The sequence below is a fragment of the Arachis hypogaea genome, chromosome 7 (assembly GCF_003086295.3).
Source record: "Arachis hypogaea cultivar Tifrunner chromosome 7, arahy.Tifrunner.gnm2.J5K5, whole genome shotgun sequence".
NCBI lineage: Eukaryota > Viridiplantae > Streptophyta > Magnoliopsida > Fabales > Fabaceae > Arachis > Arachis hypogaea.
The window spans coordinates 80,614,907-80,632,008 of record NC_092042.1 but is presented as its reverse complement, the minus strand read 5'-3'; the positions used below and the strand labels follow the sequence as shown (position 1 = coordinate 80,632,008).

General features: G+C 35.0%; 2 protein-coding genes and 2 long non-coding RNA genes across 4 annotated transcripts; 2 read left to right on the top strand and 2 right to left on the bottom strand.

Annotated features, from left to right (window-relative positions):
* Positions 1-370: 370 nt before the first annotated feature.
* LOC112703668 (uncharacterized) lies at positions 371-1,880 on the bottom strand. The gene is made up of 2 exons (XR_011864213.1): positions 1,403-1,880; positions 371-901 (listed from the first exon to the last, which is right to left on the bottom strand). It is a non-coding gene; the product is annotated as an uncharacterized lncRNA (long non-coding RNA).
* A 901-nt stretch (positions 1,881-2,781) lies between these two features.
* On the top strand, positions 2,782-4,545 carry LOC112703667 (putative pentatricopeptide repeat-containing protein At3g23330). The gene has a single exon (XM_025755220.3). The coding sequence runs from the start codon at positions 2,782-2,784 to the stop codon at positions 4,543-4,545; it is 1,764 nt and encodes a 587-aa protein (XP_025611005.2).
* A 470-nt stretch (positions 4,546-5,015) lies between these two features.
* LOC112703665 (golgin candidate 5) lies at positions 5,016-12,304 on the top strand. Its single transcript, XM_025755218.2, has 20 exons — positions 5,016-5,478; positions 5,686-5,854; positions 6,066-7,051; positions 7,412-7,483; positions 7,638-7,712; positions 7,965-8,079; positions 8,254-8,315; positions 8,414-8,461; positions 8,629-8,913; positions 9,038-9,097; positions 9,228-9,311; positions 9,394-9,459; positions 9,545-9,643; positions 9,724-9,942; positions 10,658-10,772; positions 10,861-11,081; positions 11,217-11,276; positions 11,361-11,474; positions 11,695-11,769; positions 11,880-12,304. The coding sequence occupies exons 2-20, from the start codon at positions 5,701-5,703 to the stop codon at positions 11,943-11,945; spliced, it is 2,976 nt and encodes a 991-aa protein (XP_025611003.1). The 5' UTR covers positions 5,016-5,478; positions 5,686-5,700; the 3' UTR covers positions 11,946-12,304.
* Positions 12,305-12,509: 205 nt separating this feature from the next.
* On the bottom strand, positions 12,510-13,527 carry LOC112704165 (uncharacterized). The gene is made up of 2 exons (XR_003154808.3): positions 13,366-13,527; positions 12,510-13,272 (listed from the first exon to the last, which is right to left on the bottom strand). It is a non-coding gene; the product is annotated as an uncharacterized lncRNA (long non-coding RNA).
* Between the last annotated feature and the right edge of the window lie 3,575 nt (positions 13,528-17,102).

The window sequence follows — 17,102 nt, the reverse complement described above, 5'->3', positions numbered from 1 at the left end:
ATTTATTTATTATTGTTAGATATTTTTATTTATTGTGGGAAATAAATAATTTAATGTGGCAGGTCAGGTGGGGAACATGCAACAGATGCTGGAAAATGAAAGTTCTTTAATCAGTAGTGCCAAATAACACTTATTGCAACTAACTGATGGTAATTGGCACTGAGTGTCCTTAGATTGAGGAATATAAACTCTGATTATATTATTAGAGTTAATGTTGAAGGAACAAGGGATATGATTTTATTGGGTATATCTATTATCTAGTATTTAAGTTATTTATGGCACCACATTCCATAATTAAAGTTTTGGAGTCATGTGGGTTATGATTAAGTTTATCTTTCTATCTATCTATCTATCTGCAATTCAAACCAAGTGAGCCATAATAATGTTTCCTGCATTTTCTTTCTTTCTTTTACTTCTGATGATTCTGATTTGGTGGTTGAGAACGGTAGATAACTTGATGCAATCACATGATTCCACCACAAACCTAATACATAACAGCATTAATTGATTCGCAAATGTTTGGTAATCAAAGAAAATCAGCAAAAAACAACCATAACTTGTCTTATTTAGCATTCATTAATTGTTACGATAATTAATAAATACTAAATAAGGTAAGTTATGACTGTTTTTTTTTGTCTCTCAAGCATTACCCTAATTTATTTTTAGTTTACTTTCACACCTCCTTCTACTTTTAACTTTTTTTTTTTTATATTTTTTCCCAACTTAAATTCCATGCCACTTTTTGTTCCTCAACTCAGGAAAGCTACAACAGAAACACCAAAAACTGCACAAGGAAAAAAGAAGTATCTTCCTTTCTTTGTTTTGAAGCCTTTGTCGCTTTCTTGTAAAAGAAGTTTTCCATCACAAAAGGTGCAAACCGCCATTAAATATGGAAGAATGCCTAGGACAAAAAATATTACTATTAGTATTCAAGTTTTCATAGGTCACAGAAGCTAATAAATAAAATAAAAGCAAAGTCTAACTAGCTCAGAAAATAGTAAATACATCAGTCTTCATAATACATCATTCCCTTTTGGAAAATAAATCATAGGCTCTAAGAATTGCAAATGAAGAGAGTAACTACTAACTAGTAACTACTCTTATAGTCTTATCCTTGTGGTGATGAATGATGATGCCTCTAACATGGATATAGATAAAAATTACTTAGTGCTTTACTATCTAGAACTAGCACACTTGTTCCTTTTAAGATTTGTTTGAATTTGTGGTAACTATCACATCCAGGTATGCAAGGAGAGTCACATCTTCAACAATCACAATTCAAAATGCTCTAAGCTATCTAAGACAAAATAACATACCTGTCATCAAACTATTTATTACAAAAACTTAAACTGATAGGAAGAAGCACATGACAGTTCAGTCATGGGACTCTCGTTCGCCTTACCCTGCCACGAAGCAGAGACGCCACCAATGAAGTTGTGTCAAGCTTATTCTAGAACCTTAGAGAGAATCTCTTGCATCCCAGAGCATCCTGCATCAAATAAACAAGAAGCTATTCCCTAAATTGATCATGATAATCACTGGCATTGCCTAAGGCTAAGACTAATCTTGAAACTTAGTATTTAATCAGAAATTTACAACAAATTCTAGCACGACACGATTTTAGAAAATCGATAAGTGGCGTATAGCACAAGATCCTGAATGGATGGATGCTTATCCAGATTGACAGGCTGGTTCTGCATACTCATCATTGGAAGATTGAAGAAACCGGCCACTATAAAGATAAAGATTCAAACATCTTCACCCAACTCTGTATGACAGTTAGTTTTGAAAAGTAGATGAAATGGAGGCTCATGTATAGAGTCAAAAAGTGCTGTCACATGCATATAATTTACAATGAATTCATGTATGTATCCATTAAGAACATAGACCTACCATCTTTACTTGTCCCTTCTTAGTAATTTAACTGAAGGAGAGGACATTAGAAAATACTCAATTTTGCAGACATATTGGTCTGACCAAATTTATTTAACTAGTACTATATCATAAATTTTATTAAACACTGGTGCTCTCTACATCAAGGAGTACAAGTAGCATGCACCATGTTCTTATACAAAAGAAGATCAAACAAGACTGGAACAGTAACACCCAACATCATTCAAACTAAGATAAAGAGTACCAAATGGTGTATTAAATCTCACATCGGATACCAACAAATTATCTTTAAAGTTTAAAATACGAAAATGGATTTCATGTGGAAATTTCATTGTATGATAATTACCCACAGCACTATACACTTAAGCATTGTACAAAAATACGGAAATTGGAAAGCAAATGACCAAGCTAGGTAGTGATTTTTACGTTGAACAAATCACATTGCAAAGATTTTCCACACTACAGCTACATGACAAGCCTACAAATTTGAAAACTGAAAAAGAGAGAATGGAACATAATATTGAGAATAAACAACAACTGAGACAGGACAAATCACAACAATACATGCTAACACAATAATAGTATAGTCATTTCTTTTCTCTTGAAAGTGCATACTACTATAGTCATAGATAAGGGAGAATTTTCTCACTCAATTAATGTGAGAAGTGGAAAAAATGCTTTGTGGAAAAAAAAAATGAAGTCTTTTTCCCCCCTTCCTTTATTGGTCCAGACTCCAGAGTCCGAATCTTCATAGACTCCACTTTTGGGCCTTACATTTATTAAATGGGCCGAATTGGGCTACTCTTAGCTGATCAAGCATATAAGGGCCAGGCCCAAAACATGAAGTGAGACATATAGTCTACTACTGTCGTTCTCTAAATGGTAATCATGAAATGCAAAGAAATCGGTCAGTTATTGCAACTAACTCATTACAGTTACGCTTCACTACTTCAAACTTGTATCGCCGGCAAGGCGTTACGACCGGGGAAGCAGCTTCACGCGCGATTCTTCCAACTCGGTGTCGCTTACAATCAAGATTTGGCCACAAAGCTCGTCAATCTGTACAGCGTTTGCAACTCCCTGCGGAATGCACACCAAGTGTTCGACAGAATTCCCAAACAGAACTTGTTTCTCTGGAACGTCCTGATTCGTGGTTACGCCTGGAATGGGCCCCACCAGGCTGCCATCTCTCTGTTTCACCAGATGCTTCAGTATGGACTCAATCCTGATAACTTCACTTTCCCCTTTGTTCTTAAAGCATGCTCTGCACTCTCTGCTATTGGAGAGGGAAGGGGCATCCATGAGTGTGTGATTAGAACTGGCTGGGAGAGGGATTTCTTTGTAGGTGCTGCTCTCATTGATATGTATGCTAAGTGTGGTTGTCTGGTTGAAGCTCGCCATGTGTTTGATAAAATTGTTGTAAGAGATGCTGTGTTGTGGAACTCCATGCTCGCGGCTTATGCGCTGAATGGACACCCTGATGAGTCACTTGCTCTGTGTAGGTACATGGTGGTGACCGGTGTAAGACCCACCGAGGCAACTCTTGTAACTGTGATTTCGTCCTCGGCTGACATTGCCTGTCTTCCTCATGGGAAGGAGATTCATGGTCTTGCTTGGAGACATGGATTTCAATCCAATGATAAGGTCAAGACTGCTCTGATAGATATGTATGCAAAATGTGGTTCTGTGAGAGTTGCTCGTGCCTTGTTCGAAATGCTTAGGGAGAAAAGAGTTGTGTCTTGGAATGCAATTATCACTGGTTATGCAATGCATGGTCTTGCCAAGGAAGCCTTGGAACTCTTTGAGGTAATGAGGAAAGAGGCTCGGCCGGATCTTATAACCTTTGTTGGTGTTCTAGCAGCTTGCAGCCGTGGGCGTCTGCTCGATGAAGGGCAAGTATTTTATGATATGATGGTGAGGGATTATGGTATCAATCCAACTGTTCAACACTACACATGCATGGTTGATCTTCTTGGTCACTGTGGCAAACTGGAGGAGGCTTATGATCTTATCCGACATATGAGTGTACGGCCGGATTCTGGGGTGTGGGGTGCTTTGCTAAATTCATGCAAAATCCATGGGAATGTGGAGTTGGCAGAGCTAGCCTTGGAGAAGCTGATTGAGCTTGACCCTGACGATTCGGGCAATTATGTGATCTTGGCTAACATGTATGCTAAATCGGGTAATTGGGAAGGAGTTACAAGGTTGAGGCAGATAATGATAGATAAAGGGATAAAGAAAAACATGGCTTGTAGCTGGATTGAAGTGAAGAACAAAGTGTATGCATTTCTCTCCGGGGATGTGTCACATCCAGATTGTGATGCAATATATGCAGAACTGAAGAGGTTAGAAGGGCTAATGAGAGAAGCTGGGTATGTCCCGGACACAGGATCTGTGTTCCATGATGTTGAGGAAGATGAGAAGACAAACATGGTGTGCAGTCACAGTGAGAGACTGGCCATTGCATTTGGACTCATTAGTACTCCCTCAGGAACCAGGCTTCTGATAACAAAGAACCTACGAATATGTGAGGACTGCCATGTTGCCATTAAGTTCATATCAAAGATCACAGATAGGGAAATTACCGTGAGAGACGTTAATCGCTATCATCATTTTAAACAAGGAATTTGTTCATGTGGTGATTATTGGTGATTGTATTACATGTAAATCATAAAACAATTGAATTCATTAAACATACCCAAATCGTCTACTAGATGTTAATGGGGGAGAAAAATTCCCTCAGTTTTGGAGAGTTATTAAACATACAAATTGAATTTCATTTCCAAAGTTGGTCAGAACTCATAAGCTACCAAATAATTGGTGCAGCCGGTGGTGTTTTTTTTTTTGTTTTGGGATAGGGTGTTGCTGACACTGGTACACTAGTGATCAATAGGTTTTATATTTGTCTGTGATCCAAGAACAATCCTAATTTTGGTTAACTAAGAATCAAGAATGTGTGAAAATTCACGTAAAAAATTCGGTTGACTATTTGGCTTGGCTTGCAATGTTTGCTTATTTTCACTGTTTCAAAATAATATGAACCCCTTTTAGTACTTTTATTGTCGTTAATTAACGTAGTCATCACAAATTTCTTTAAAGGCAATTCTCAAATATAAATTCATGTTCCAACTCAAAGTTCATAAGGAAAAAGAAAAAAAAAAAAGGTGTCTCCAAAAAGCAGCAACTTGGCCAAAATAAATAAATGCAAAAATAAAGGAAAAAGAAAGGAATAGACGAGACACTAAAAACGACGGCGTTGCAATCTTCACCAAAGCTAGAGCCTAGAGCGGAAACCATCATCGAGTGCTACTTCCAATCGAGTGCTACTTCCAATCCTGAGTTTCCCATCAAATCGAAGCATAAACCCACTTTCGTCTTCATCTTCTTCTTCTTCTTCTTCTTCACAACCGCACACTGAACTTAAAAATACATCTTCACTTCACCGACATCTTTGTCTTTTTTTTTTTTTCTCTTCCTCCTTTGCTCGATTCGTTTTGGAACTACTCTGTAAATAAAAGAAGCTTGCTGAGCTCAACTACTTCAGAGGATCATGGTTTGATTCCTGGATCCAACGCATTTATTCAGGTCTGCTTCTTCCACTATCAATCTTATTTCCTTTCACCTAATTCAGTCCCTCTCTGCATTGATCTATTCCTTTATTGTCATACATGATTTCAGATTTAGCTTTGTTGTTTACATAGTTCATGGTTTTATGTGATCTGAGATTTGAGTAGAGTCGGAATTGAATTCAGAATGTTGCATCACTGTTTAGCATTGGTTTTGGTTTTATAGGGTATAGCTTTGGAGATGGCGTGGTTTAGTGGGAAAAATGCTTGGGGGAACTTCCCTGATTTGGATTTGGCGGGAGCCGTGAATAAGCTTCAGGAAAGTGTCAAGAGCATCGAGAAGAATTTCGACACTGCTCTTGGATTTGAAGAGAAGTCTGAATCCAGCAATGAAGGTAATTCATTATTCAAGTTCCCTTCACTGCTTAGTTTTCTGAATGGTTTATGCATTTCTCTTGTGTATATTGATTTATTGATTGGGGCAGATGTAGAGTCAAGTAATTGCTGTTAGATAGGAGTTTTGAATTGTTGAACCGGGTGGTTGTTTTATAGAATGAGAGTTTTCAGCTGATTAGAGTTATGCCTTTTTATTTTCCCACCTTCCAGGTGCAGGATCATGGCCTATACCGGCAGACAGGAAAACCCTATTTAATCCTGTTATGGCCTTCATAGGGAACAAAAGTGAGGAAACTAGTGAAGAAACATCTGAGAAAGCTGAATCTTCTCAACAAGAATCCAAAACTGAAAAATCACCAGAAAAGCCTGAGTCTTCAGATCACACACATGCACCTGAGGAAAAAGAAAGCTTAGGAACCGATGGAACAGTCCAAATGGAGACTGAAGAAATCGCTAATCAAAACATAAAAAGAGTGCTCAAAGTAGAAGATGATGGTGAGCAAACTGAGTCAGCAGATGTCTCAGCTGCTGAGAGTTTCAACCACACAAATGATGGACACAACTTGCAGGAGATGCCTATTGAGTTGCCTGAAACGCCTATTAATAAGTTTGAGAGTTTTGATTCTGGTGACCTCCCTCAAGAGGAAGAGGTTGCTGAAGTGGGAACCTCTGAAATTCCAGTGTTGAAGCAACCTAAGCCTTCCAACCTTGTGGACAATGTAGTTGAGAATGCTCATAGCGAGTCAGTTGATTCACATGTTTTTAGTGAACCAAATGAAAATCTTCAAGTTGTGGCAAAAGAAGAGATTATAGAAGAGGAGGGAGTGCAAGCAGAAGAAAGTGTACCGAGTGTTTCTTCTCTTCAACCTGAGGCATCTGATGCTAGCAAGAAAAGCGATTTGATTTCTCGAGCTACTGAGGAAACCAATAGCATTGATCAATCATATTATGAACCCTTGTCCAGTGGTACTCCACCAAATGATTCTTCTGAGGTGGTTTTGCCTGAAAATGAAACAACTCTAGAAGAAAATAAAAGTGACCACTTGGCTAATGATGTTGCAACTGAAACAAAAGAGCAGCGATTGAGTACTGAAAGAAATATGTCTGACTCAGGTTCTATGTTTGAGCTGGATTCGCTTAAGAATGAAATGAAAATGATGGAAGCTGCATTACAAGGTGCTGCAAGACAGGCTCAGGTACTTCATTTGCTGCACATAATCATGATAGTCATTTTTTATGTTGGAAGTACGCAGATGGCAGGGATCTTATAGTATCTGAGCATGAAATAAGTTAGCTTTGTTATAATTAACAAGTTTCACTAGGTAGTCATTTTCTTTTTAATTCATCTATAGTATCTTATCCGCAACATTGATTTTTCCATTGATTACTAATTTTCATTTAATTTTTCTGTTTTCAAAGTTTTATGATATTCAAGAAGCTGCATGTTTTGTCTAAAAATGCTAATCATTCTTCACCTTCTATGTGCCAGTTTTTGGCCAGTCCCTTCAATGTTTCCTAACTTATTGCAAGTTTGTAATCTCAATTCCCTTTTGCAGGCTAAAGCTGATGAGATTGCAAAGTTGATGAATGAAAATGAACAATTAAAATCTGTCATTGAGGAGTTGAAGGTATATTTGTTCTTCTCATCCCTTTTATTTAATGTTTACTTGGTCTATTTTTACCTTCATGTCCTGAACCTTTTTGGTCTTACTAATGATGTCATTTATGCATTTACATGATTACAAATTTAAAAATGACAATTATTTGCCTACCATGGAGCAGAGAAAATCAAATGAGGCAGAAATTGAGACTTTGCGAGAGGAGTACCATCAGAGAGTTGCAACCCTTGAGAGAAGGGTATCAGTCTTCATAATTCTCATTTGCTTTTATGTTTCTACAGTTTAAACATTGAGTGCTTCTGAAAGCATTGTGATGTTGCAATTATAAAATATGGTCACTTTGAGTATTTCAAATTGGGGTTAGAAATCCATGAAGAATTTTATAAATGAAAGTGAACTATTTGACATTATATATGTTTCAAAGTGTATTCTGTCTAGTTTGTGCTACTACTGTTGCAGATTTTTATTCATGTGTCATGACTGATTGTAGGTTTATGCTCTGACCAAAGAAAGGGATACACTTCGCCGGGAGCAGAATAAAAAAAGTGATGCAGCTGCTCTCTTGAAGGAAAAGGATGAAATAATTAATCAAGTTATGGCAGAAGGTATCACAGTCTGAAATCAAACCTGAATCTGTATCATCTAGACTTCAGTGTAGTTTATGATGTTAGGAATTTTCCATTGTAAATAAGTGTTTCTTTGTTGAGACATGTTGAAACTTTAACTACTGGAGATTATAGTGGTCATTTTTTTTCCTTTTAAACTGTCTCTCATATCAGGTGAAGAGCTTTCCAAAAAGCAGGCTGCTCAAGAGGCTACAATTAGGAAGTTGAGGGCTCAGGTAATGCACACTAGTTATTACATTTTCCACAAACTTCAATTTCTTAAATGCCTCAATATTGTAATGAATAATCTATTTACTTGTTTAATGAAAGCTAGATTAGAGAGCTTGAGGAGGAGAAGAAAGGTTTGACTACAAAACTACAGGTACTTGAATGCTAAAAGCTTTAGTAAAATTTATTTTCTGGTAATGTTCTTTAGTTATTTCTCTTCACTCATCATGAAATATGAAAAGCAGAAATTTCCTGCTGTAGAGATCGGACAAAACTGTTTAACCTTCATCTTCGTTGTTTGGTTCATGTCATGTCATGCAGTTAGAGGAGAATAAGGTTGAAAGTATCAAGAAGGACAAGACAGCTACAGAGAAATTGTTGCAAGAAACTATAGAGAAACATCAAATGGAACTTGCAGCGCAGAAAGAATATTATACTGATGCTTTGGCTGCTGCTAAGGAGGCGGAAGCATTAGCAGAGGCACGTGCTGACAGTGAAGCAAGAACAGAGCTAGAGAATCGTATAAGAGAAGCCGAGGAACGTGAATCTATGCTGGTCCAGGCACTTGAAGAGTTGAGGCAAACTTTAAGTAGAAGGGAACAGCAGGTTTTGATATATTTTTGTCATTCTATTTCCGAATTGGCTTTCTTAGGAGATTGCTTTTAAATTTTAGTTATTTCCTTTTCATAAAGAAAATTAAAGTTCCATTGTATTGTCCGTCCATATTCAGGCAGTCTTCAAAGAAGACATACTTCGCAGAGACATTGAGGATCTTCAAAAACGTTACCAGGTGTGCTCCCCTGCTCTCTGCTTTTCCTTTAATTATATCGCTTTCTGAGAATCCTACTACTTTTTCTTGTGTTCTTAAGTTTTAGAAACTATATTTCTGCTTTTGGCATCATTTGGCTTCTCTTTTATAGGCAAGTGAGAGACGGTGTGAGGAATTGATTACACAAGTCCCAGAATCAACAAGGCCGCTTTTAAGGCAAATTGAAGCTATGCAGGTTAGTGCATGTGATCTAAAAATGATTTTCCAATTTTCATCCGTTAGGGATCTATACCTGACTAGAATTCACCTGATAACAGGAAACAAATGCCAGAAAGGCTGAAGCTTGGGCTGCTGTTGAAAGATCTCTCAATTCTCGACTTCAGGTCTCTTGAATACCCTGATTTAAATTCTGAAACTTTCTTGCCGGATATTATTGTTTTTCTTCATCTTTTCCTTTTGATTCTACAGGAAGCAGAAGCTAAAGCTGCAACTGCTGAGGAAAGAGAGCGATCAGTGACTGAACGTTTATCTCAAACTCTGTCTCGCATTAATGTCCTTGAGGCTCAGGTTCTACATATTCTTGACTAAACTCATATATTTAAGGGCAGTTTCATTGAAGTGTGACTGACTTTAATGATGGATTACAGATTTCTTGTCTTAGAGCTGAACAGACTCAACTAAGTAGGACCCTTGAAAAGGAAAGACAAAGGGCAGCTGAAAGTAGACAGGAATACCTGGCAGCAAAGGAGGAAGCTGAGACTCAAGAAGGCCGAGTGAGACAGCTTGAGGAACAAATTAGAGACATTAGACAGAAACACAAGCAAGAGTTACAGGAGTCCTTGATGCATAGAGAGCTTCTTCAGCAGGTAGAGCTTCCTGATTATCTTTCATTAAATGTATCTTATCTACTTGGGTAATGGAATAAACCATCTGAAGATAGATAGTTCATATCTTGTCCACTTACTTTTATTTGGATTTTTCCACGCTATGTTCACTGTAAGGTAGCGTTTGGTGGAGAGACAGAGACTGAAAGACTAAGACTGAGAGACAGAGACTAAGAAACAGAGACAGAAATAAATTTCAGTATTTTGTTTGGTGTAAAGTGAGTGACAGAAATGAAAACAAGAATAAAACTTTAATTTAATTTGTACAAAAGGTAAAATTAGAATTAATTAATTGAAATGAGGGTATTTTAGGTATAAAATGTTATTAAAGTTTCAGTTTCTGTCTCTAAAAATTTTAGTTTCCTGTGTCCTCACTTTTTGGAGGTACTGAAATACTGAAATTTTAGGGACAAAGACATAAATTTTAGTACCAGTCTCTAAGTCAACAAACATAATACTAAGTCTCAGTCTTTCCGTCTCTGTCCCAGTACCTAAAAACAAACGCTACCTAATGGAACAAAGGTTAGCTGATTTAGAAAATATTTGGGCAATTGTATGGAACAGAAACTGGAAAAAAAAAAGTTAAAAAATGGACGAGGTGTGGTATTGCTGGTAACACCTAATTCAATCAATCTTATCAGAACTCCTGTGATTATTCATTTCCAAGTTTCTGATTTAAGCTCTTTGTTTGCTCCAGGAGATAGAAAAAGAAAGGGTTGCTCGATCAGAACTGGAGAGGACTGCACATGTTCATTCTGCTGCGGTATCAGATCAAACTCCCAGTACAAAGCTAACTACTGCTTTTGAAAATGGTGAGATGCTTGGCTTCGCTTCTCTTCATTCTTCTTGTACTCGTATTAGTTGTCTGATCTTTACCTACTGTAATTCTTTATGATGAAGGGAATTTGTCTCGAAAACTCTCTAGTGCAAGCTCCCTAGGAAGCTTGGAGGAAAGCCACTTTCTGCAAGCATCATTGGACTCATCAGATGGTTTCTCAGATAGGAGAAACCATGGAGAACTAAGCATGAATCCATACTATATGAAGAGCATGACACCCAGTTCTTTTGAAGCTGCACTTCGTCAAAAGGAGGGTGAACTTGCTTCATATATGTCACGTTTGGTATGGTTTGCCTTTGACCCCAGTTCAAAGTTCTATTGTGTTCGTCTTCGCTTTTGTGAACTGATCTTAATTCTAAGGTGTAGAGTATGTAGTAAGCTGTTAGATCATTAGATGACGTTTTAATTATAAATTCAGGCCTCATTGGAATCTATTCGTGATTCTCTTGCTGAGGAGTTGGTGAAAATGACAGAACAGGTGAGTTAGATTCTTGTGTGTGCTACTTACTGCTCCTCTTGCTTGTCGTTGTCATTAACCATGACATGCATCTCCACCCTGCAGTGTGAAAAGTTGCGTGGGGAGGCTGCTGTGTTACCTGGTTTACGATCAGAGCTGGAGGCACTGAGGAGGAGGCACTCTGCTGCGTTGGAGTTGATGGGTGAACGTGATGAAGAGGTATTTTTCTCTCTGCAACTCCCTCTTTCTTCCAGAAAATCTAAGAAATCAAATATAGGAATAATATCAGACAAGCTTGGGTCTGAAAATGATGTTTAATCCATAGTTATTTATATAGGCATCAGACTTTGTTATATCCTAACTGTCCTATTTCCTTTTCATTACTTTTTTTTTTTTTTGAAATAAAGAATACTATCTAAAAGAAGTTGAATGTGATTAGTTGGAGGAACTTCGTGCGGATATTGTTGACTTGAAGGAAATGTACAGAGAACAAGTCAACCTGCTTGTGAATCAGGTATTTGCTAAATCCAAGTTTTTTGGTCTGTAGATGGCATAGTTACTTTATCTCACTTCCTTCCTATCAGAATGCTTTCCCTTCTCTAACTCTGGTGCATACTTTTACAGATCCAGAGAATGAATCCATCAATGGGTAACACCAATCTTTCTGAAGGTGCAGCTGGTTTAACATAAAGGATGATTTCCAGCAACTGTTTGAGATAGCCGTGCATTTGAAGTTGAGTTTCCTCTGATTGCTATCAGCACCGTAATGGTATATTGAAGATCAATGCCTTTGATCGACCAATTCAAGCTTTCAAGTCTTAATTGATAGAATTTGTATGTTGTATATCCGGGCAAGAGATATATACTGAAGGTGTCATGCACCCTTGTTAAATATAATTTGTATTATGACTTGGTGAAATGTTGTATAGTCAATCTCCTTACACTACATTCAAACTATTAAAAATCCTGAGAATATTTTTCCCGAGATAGTTAATCATACAGGGATTTTTTGGGGTGTGATGTTCCAAATAAAACATATATTCGTTGAACTCGATTTGTGCTTTTGCTCATTAGAAATCACAATTCAAAATTTTCGTCGTGTGGTTTGATCAAATAGTATTTCCCCGTACGATTTCATGTTTATTTTCTTTACTTAGTCTTGAGTTTAACTTTGTGGAATAAAAATTTGGATTGAGAAATAATGACCTGTAGGTTAAAATTCAACTTGGTAGCAAACATCAATGTTCCATGCACTAATAAATAATAATAATAATATCTTATTTAGGATGTAACAAGCTAAGCTAAATAATATATAGCATCCAACTCCAAAGTACACAATTAATTAACAGATTTATAAAACAGCAAATTTTGAAACAGCAAATTTTGAACCTTCCACAGTTCCACTATCTATTTTTACTTGCGCAAAGAATCTTCATTCCTCCCACTAACTGTACCTGTCTCTGTCCTTTTAGCATTTGTCCCACTTACTGGCCGCTGAACAATCATCCATGAGCTGTATTGCTCATCACTCCCATTCATCACTTTTTTGCCCTTGTCTTTTTCAATAATACCCCCATATTACCCTTCACCATACATCGTTGTTCCTGCTCCTTGTTTAAGAGACCCAGTATCTCCCTAGTTATTTTTCCACTTTCAGATGTTAGCCACAAGCCACGGACAGATATTTTAGCTAGCCTTTTTTGTCAATTCGCCTCAGAAACTAGGGATATATTAGTCCTTTCCACACTCACTAAGATAAACATTAGACTTGGCTAACCATTCATACACGGACACACTATTCCACTAAAAATGACTGTCGTACCGGATAATTTTTCCAAAGTATTTTCTATTTAGCAAAATACTGATACCAGATCAAGAGGGGAACAGTCGTATATTTGTATGGAAGCATAATAAGTAAGACTATGTATGAAACTGTAGGAATGTAGAATGTATAGAATAATGGAAAGAATGGGAATGCTATAAGAAATTTGGGGAAATTAGGAAATTCCAGCTTCACCTGTGCAGAAGAGAATGAACCAGAAAAGTGTAAGAAAATAGAAGTGAAGAACAGATAGAATGAAAAAGATAGAATAAGGAAGAACGGTCTCACAATCTCGATGCCTCCCCCAGACTGCTTCTGCTCCTTCATATTAGCTCCTCACTCCTCTCCTTCCCCCTTCTGTTGCTCCCTTATGTTAATTGTTAACGGTTCTCTCTCTCTTGCTTGTAACAAATACTTTGGGTTTGGCAGTAAAAGAGTTAACAAAATGATAAGAGATAAAAATTTAATATTGGAAGAGTCATTTAAAAAAAAAATAGATAAAAACCAAAATAATTTATATTATATACGAGAACAAAAAATTATTTTTTTGTTGTCTAAAAAAATTTATTGAAGTCGTCTAACATTTTTTGTAGTCCTTATAATATTTTAAGAGTTTTTTTTCTCCTTAAAACATTAACAAACCAAAATTTTATTTATGCCATCATCACCCAGCTCAATTATTTTATATATCTTTATCTTGTATATATATTATGCTAAAAAATAATTAAATATATATTAAAATTAATTGTTAATATATTTATATATAAATTTATATAGTTAAATTTAATTTTAATAAATATTATATATTTTAATATATTTCTAGTAAGATTGTATTTTAAATTATATAATATCTTTAATTTTGTTGGAAACTTGTATTTTGTGAAAAAGAAAAAAAAAATTTATTCATTTACAAAATATTTTATGAAATTTGCTGAAAATTTTGCGAAAAATAAAGTTTGTAAATTTTATAACAAATTTTTTACTATTGAAATCAAAATAATAAAATTTGCAGTAAAATTTGAGAAAAAGTAAATTCACAACTAATTTTGTAATATTTTTTTAAAAAAATTCTTATCAAGATATTTTATACTAGATAAATAATAATTGTCAAGATGTTTTTTATATGGACTCCAATTAAAATAAGTTCGTCTAACCTTATATTTCTGATTTGGATTATATTGTCAAATTTAAAGCCATTTTTAAGGTTTCATTTCAAAGAATTAAGGTAAAACTCATCATATGCAACTCTTGAATCTTTGAAGGTTGCATTTTATTTTTTTCATGATTCATTGAAGTGAAAAACTATTTAGCAGGTGTTAATATGGTAGAAGTTAGATTTTTTTTTTCTTTTTGAATATTAGTTTTCCTCTTAAAAAAATATAAATTTTTTAATTTTTCATTATTATGATTGTACAAAAAATTGAATATATATCTTGTAAAATATGTAAAAAAAATTAGAAAAATAAATATTAAAATTTAAAATATTGTTATTAATTTATAAAAATACAATGATATAATACTTATCGAATATTCTATTTTTTTGCACAATATAAAAAGTTTAATTAAATAAACAATGGAATATAGAATAATATTAAATTAAATAAATAAAAAAATACCTTATATAATAAAAATGCAAATGATAAAAATTGAACTTGGATACTTTAAATAAAATATAAAATAATTAAACCAATTGAACTATCTATTTTTTTATGAAAACAACAGTACTAATTTTTTTATGAAAAATTTGAGAGGCTATGCTTATTACAATTTCGCTAGTCGGTTAAGCTGAAGGTTGTGCATCGAAGACTCATTGGCAGTGTGCAGTGCGTGACTGCGTGTATATATTTGAAGGTTTCGTCTTCCTCTATAATTCTCTCTCTCTCTCACATAGTCACATTTTCTCCTTTTCTTTCAAAAAGAGGCAAATTTTAAAATGGCGTGGTTGGGGTTAGTATTCTTCTTCTTCCTTTTCTATCATATTGTGTTTTTATATTTTTTCACATAGTCACATTTTCTCCTTTTTACATAATTTATTTTTGTTTGCAGCAAAATTACATTATTCTGCAAGATCGTGGCGGCCATTGCTGCTTTTGGTTACAGACCGGCTGAAATGTTCATTAATTACTATGTGTTTGCGGAAGAATCTTCTAACTGGGAAATAGTTTTTTTGTTTTTTCTATACCAATGGCCTCTTGCACTTTTAATTCTTCATATCGTCTACAGGCAAGAACCACATTATGGAGCCTTCGAGTTCATTGCAAACCTGGGTATGCATTCCTGCTTTGTAGTAATGCTCTACAAACCGTTTCAGATTGCCCTTGGGTTTGCAATTAACGCCACTCCTCCCACTCTTTGGGAGGGGGTGTTTGTGTTTGGCATTTGTCCGGCTGTAATTTCTTGGATGTGGTCAATTTATGGACCCCGTCGTCTACCCGGCTGGCAGGATGTGGTGGACATCTTCAACTTCTTCAATCAAAATTGGATTATTGCCGGTTTCATTTTCGGGCCGGTGCAAGAGGCTTTAGTGAATTACTTTTTGAATATTTTTGCTGGTGCTCATAAGAACGTGATGTGGATGCTCCTTCGTATATTTTTTTTAGTTGTTGTTGCTAATTTCATAGAATGGTGCCGGCAATCACCACCTATGTCTCGTATTGCTGTTTTTGTTTTTGTGTTAATTGCCGTGCTTGTACAGGGTGCAGTATTTGCATCAAAGGGATGAATTAATTTCAATTTCATTCTAGATGCAAATATTTTGTAATTCGGTTTATGATGAGTGGACTATTAAGTAATCAAACGTCTAATTGACTTTTCTTTAAAAAATGAGTAAAGCTAGGAACCAAAAGCATATCAGCCAAAACCCAGCCAAATACCTTTGGATGAATTCAAAATCTCTACGAGTTAATATATATGGATGTTTCTTCTACTAAGTATCAGAATGTTTCTTTTTCATATTAAATGGATGTTCTTTTATATATTTTTCGAATTTGTGATTGTTGGAGGTGGATAGGTTAATGTGAGAAAAAAGAGGAAGGTTTTTATAGGTTTTAATTAGGTTTAGTTAATTAATTTAGAATTTTAAATTTTAAATTTAAAAAGTTTAAAATTAATTAATTATTAATATAAATTAATGTAGTTTTGTTTAGTTTTTGGCTGATAAGCTTTTGGTTCCTTATACTTTTTCTTAAAAAATTCATTTGTATGATTCAAATTTAAGATTGGCTAACAAATGAATGATTCTATTATTAAATTACATGAGAATATTATTTATTTCCAACGTCCAAAGTTAATTGGCAAACTATCATAAGGAAATAAAAATATGGTATCTTTACATATCTTTATATTTGTTCTCCTCAATGACATAATTGCCAACAAAATAAGCATTTTTATCTCTGCTAAAGAAATAAGTGGCAACAAAATTACATTTTAATCACTGCTAATTGAACTTCAGCACTGGTATGGTGATTATCTACAATGTTGCCTCTGACATAGTTCCATTACCACTGATGTTGAGATAGTTTTCTTCATCCACTCTCTGCTCTCATTTTAAGGTGCCAATGAGTCCCAGTGTTGTAAGCATCCTGACCCTAGCCTCCTTCCTCTAAGCCAAAATATTCTATAAACTAAAATATAAGTCCAATCATTTAACTACCAACCAAACTGTTGGTGGGTCCCCAATATCAAGTGGGGCCCACACAACTTAAATAAAAAAAAAGGAGTAAAAGAGTTAACAAAATGATAAGAGATAAAAATTTAATACTGGAAGAGTCATTTAAAAAAAAAGAAAATAGATAAAAACCAAAATAATTTATATTATATATGAGAACAAAAAATTATTTTTTTGTTGTCTAAAAAAATTTATTGAAGTCGTCTAACATTTTTTGTAGTCCTTATAATATTTTAAGAGTTTTTTTTCTCCTTAAAACATTAACAAACCAGAATTTTATTTATGGCATCATCACCCAACTCAATTATTTTATATATCTTTATCTTGTATATATATTATGCTAAAAAATAATTAAATA

Excerpts from the sequence above, each read along its gene's own strand:
- LOC112703667 (XM_025755220.3), top strand. The coding sequence starts at position 2,782 with ATGAAATGCAAAGAAATCGGTCAGTTATTGCAACTAACTCATTACAGT.
- LOC112703665 (XM_025755218.2), top strand. The coding sequence starts at position 5,701 with ATGGCGTGGTTTAGTGGGAAAAATGCTTGGGGGAACTTCCCTGATTTG. Across the intron at positions 7,052-7,411 it reads GTGCTGCAAGACAGGCTCAG|GCTAAAGCTGATGAGATTGC; the intron begins GTACTTCATTTG and ends TCCCTTTTGCAG. Across the intron at positions 11,770-11,879 it reads TCAACCTGCTTGTGAATCAG|ATCCAGAGAATGAATCCATC; the intron begins GTATTTGCTAAA and ends ATACTTTTACAG.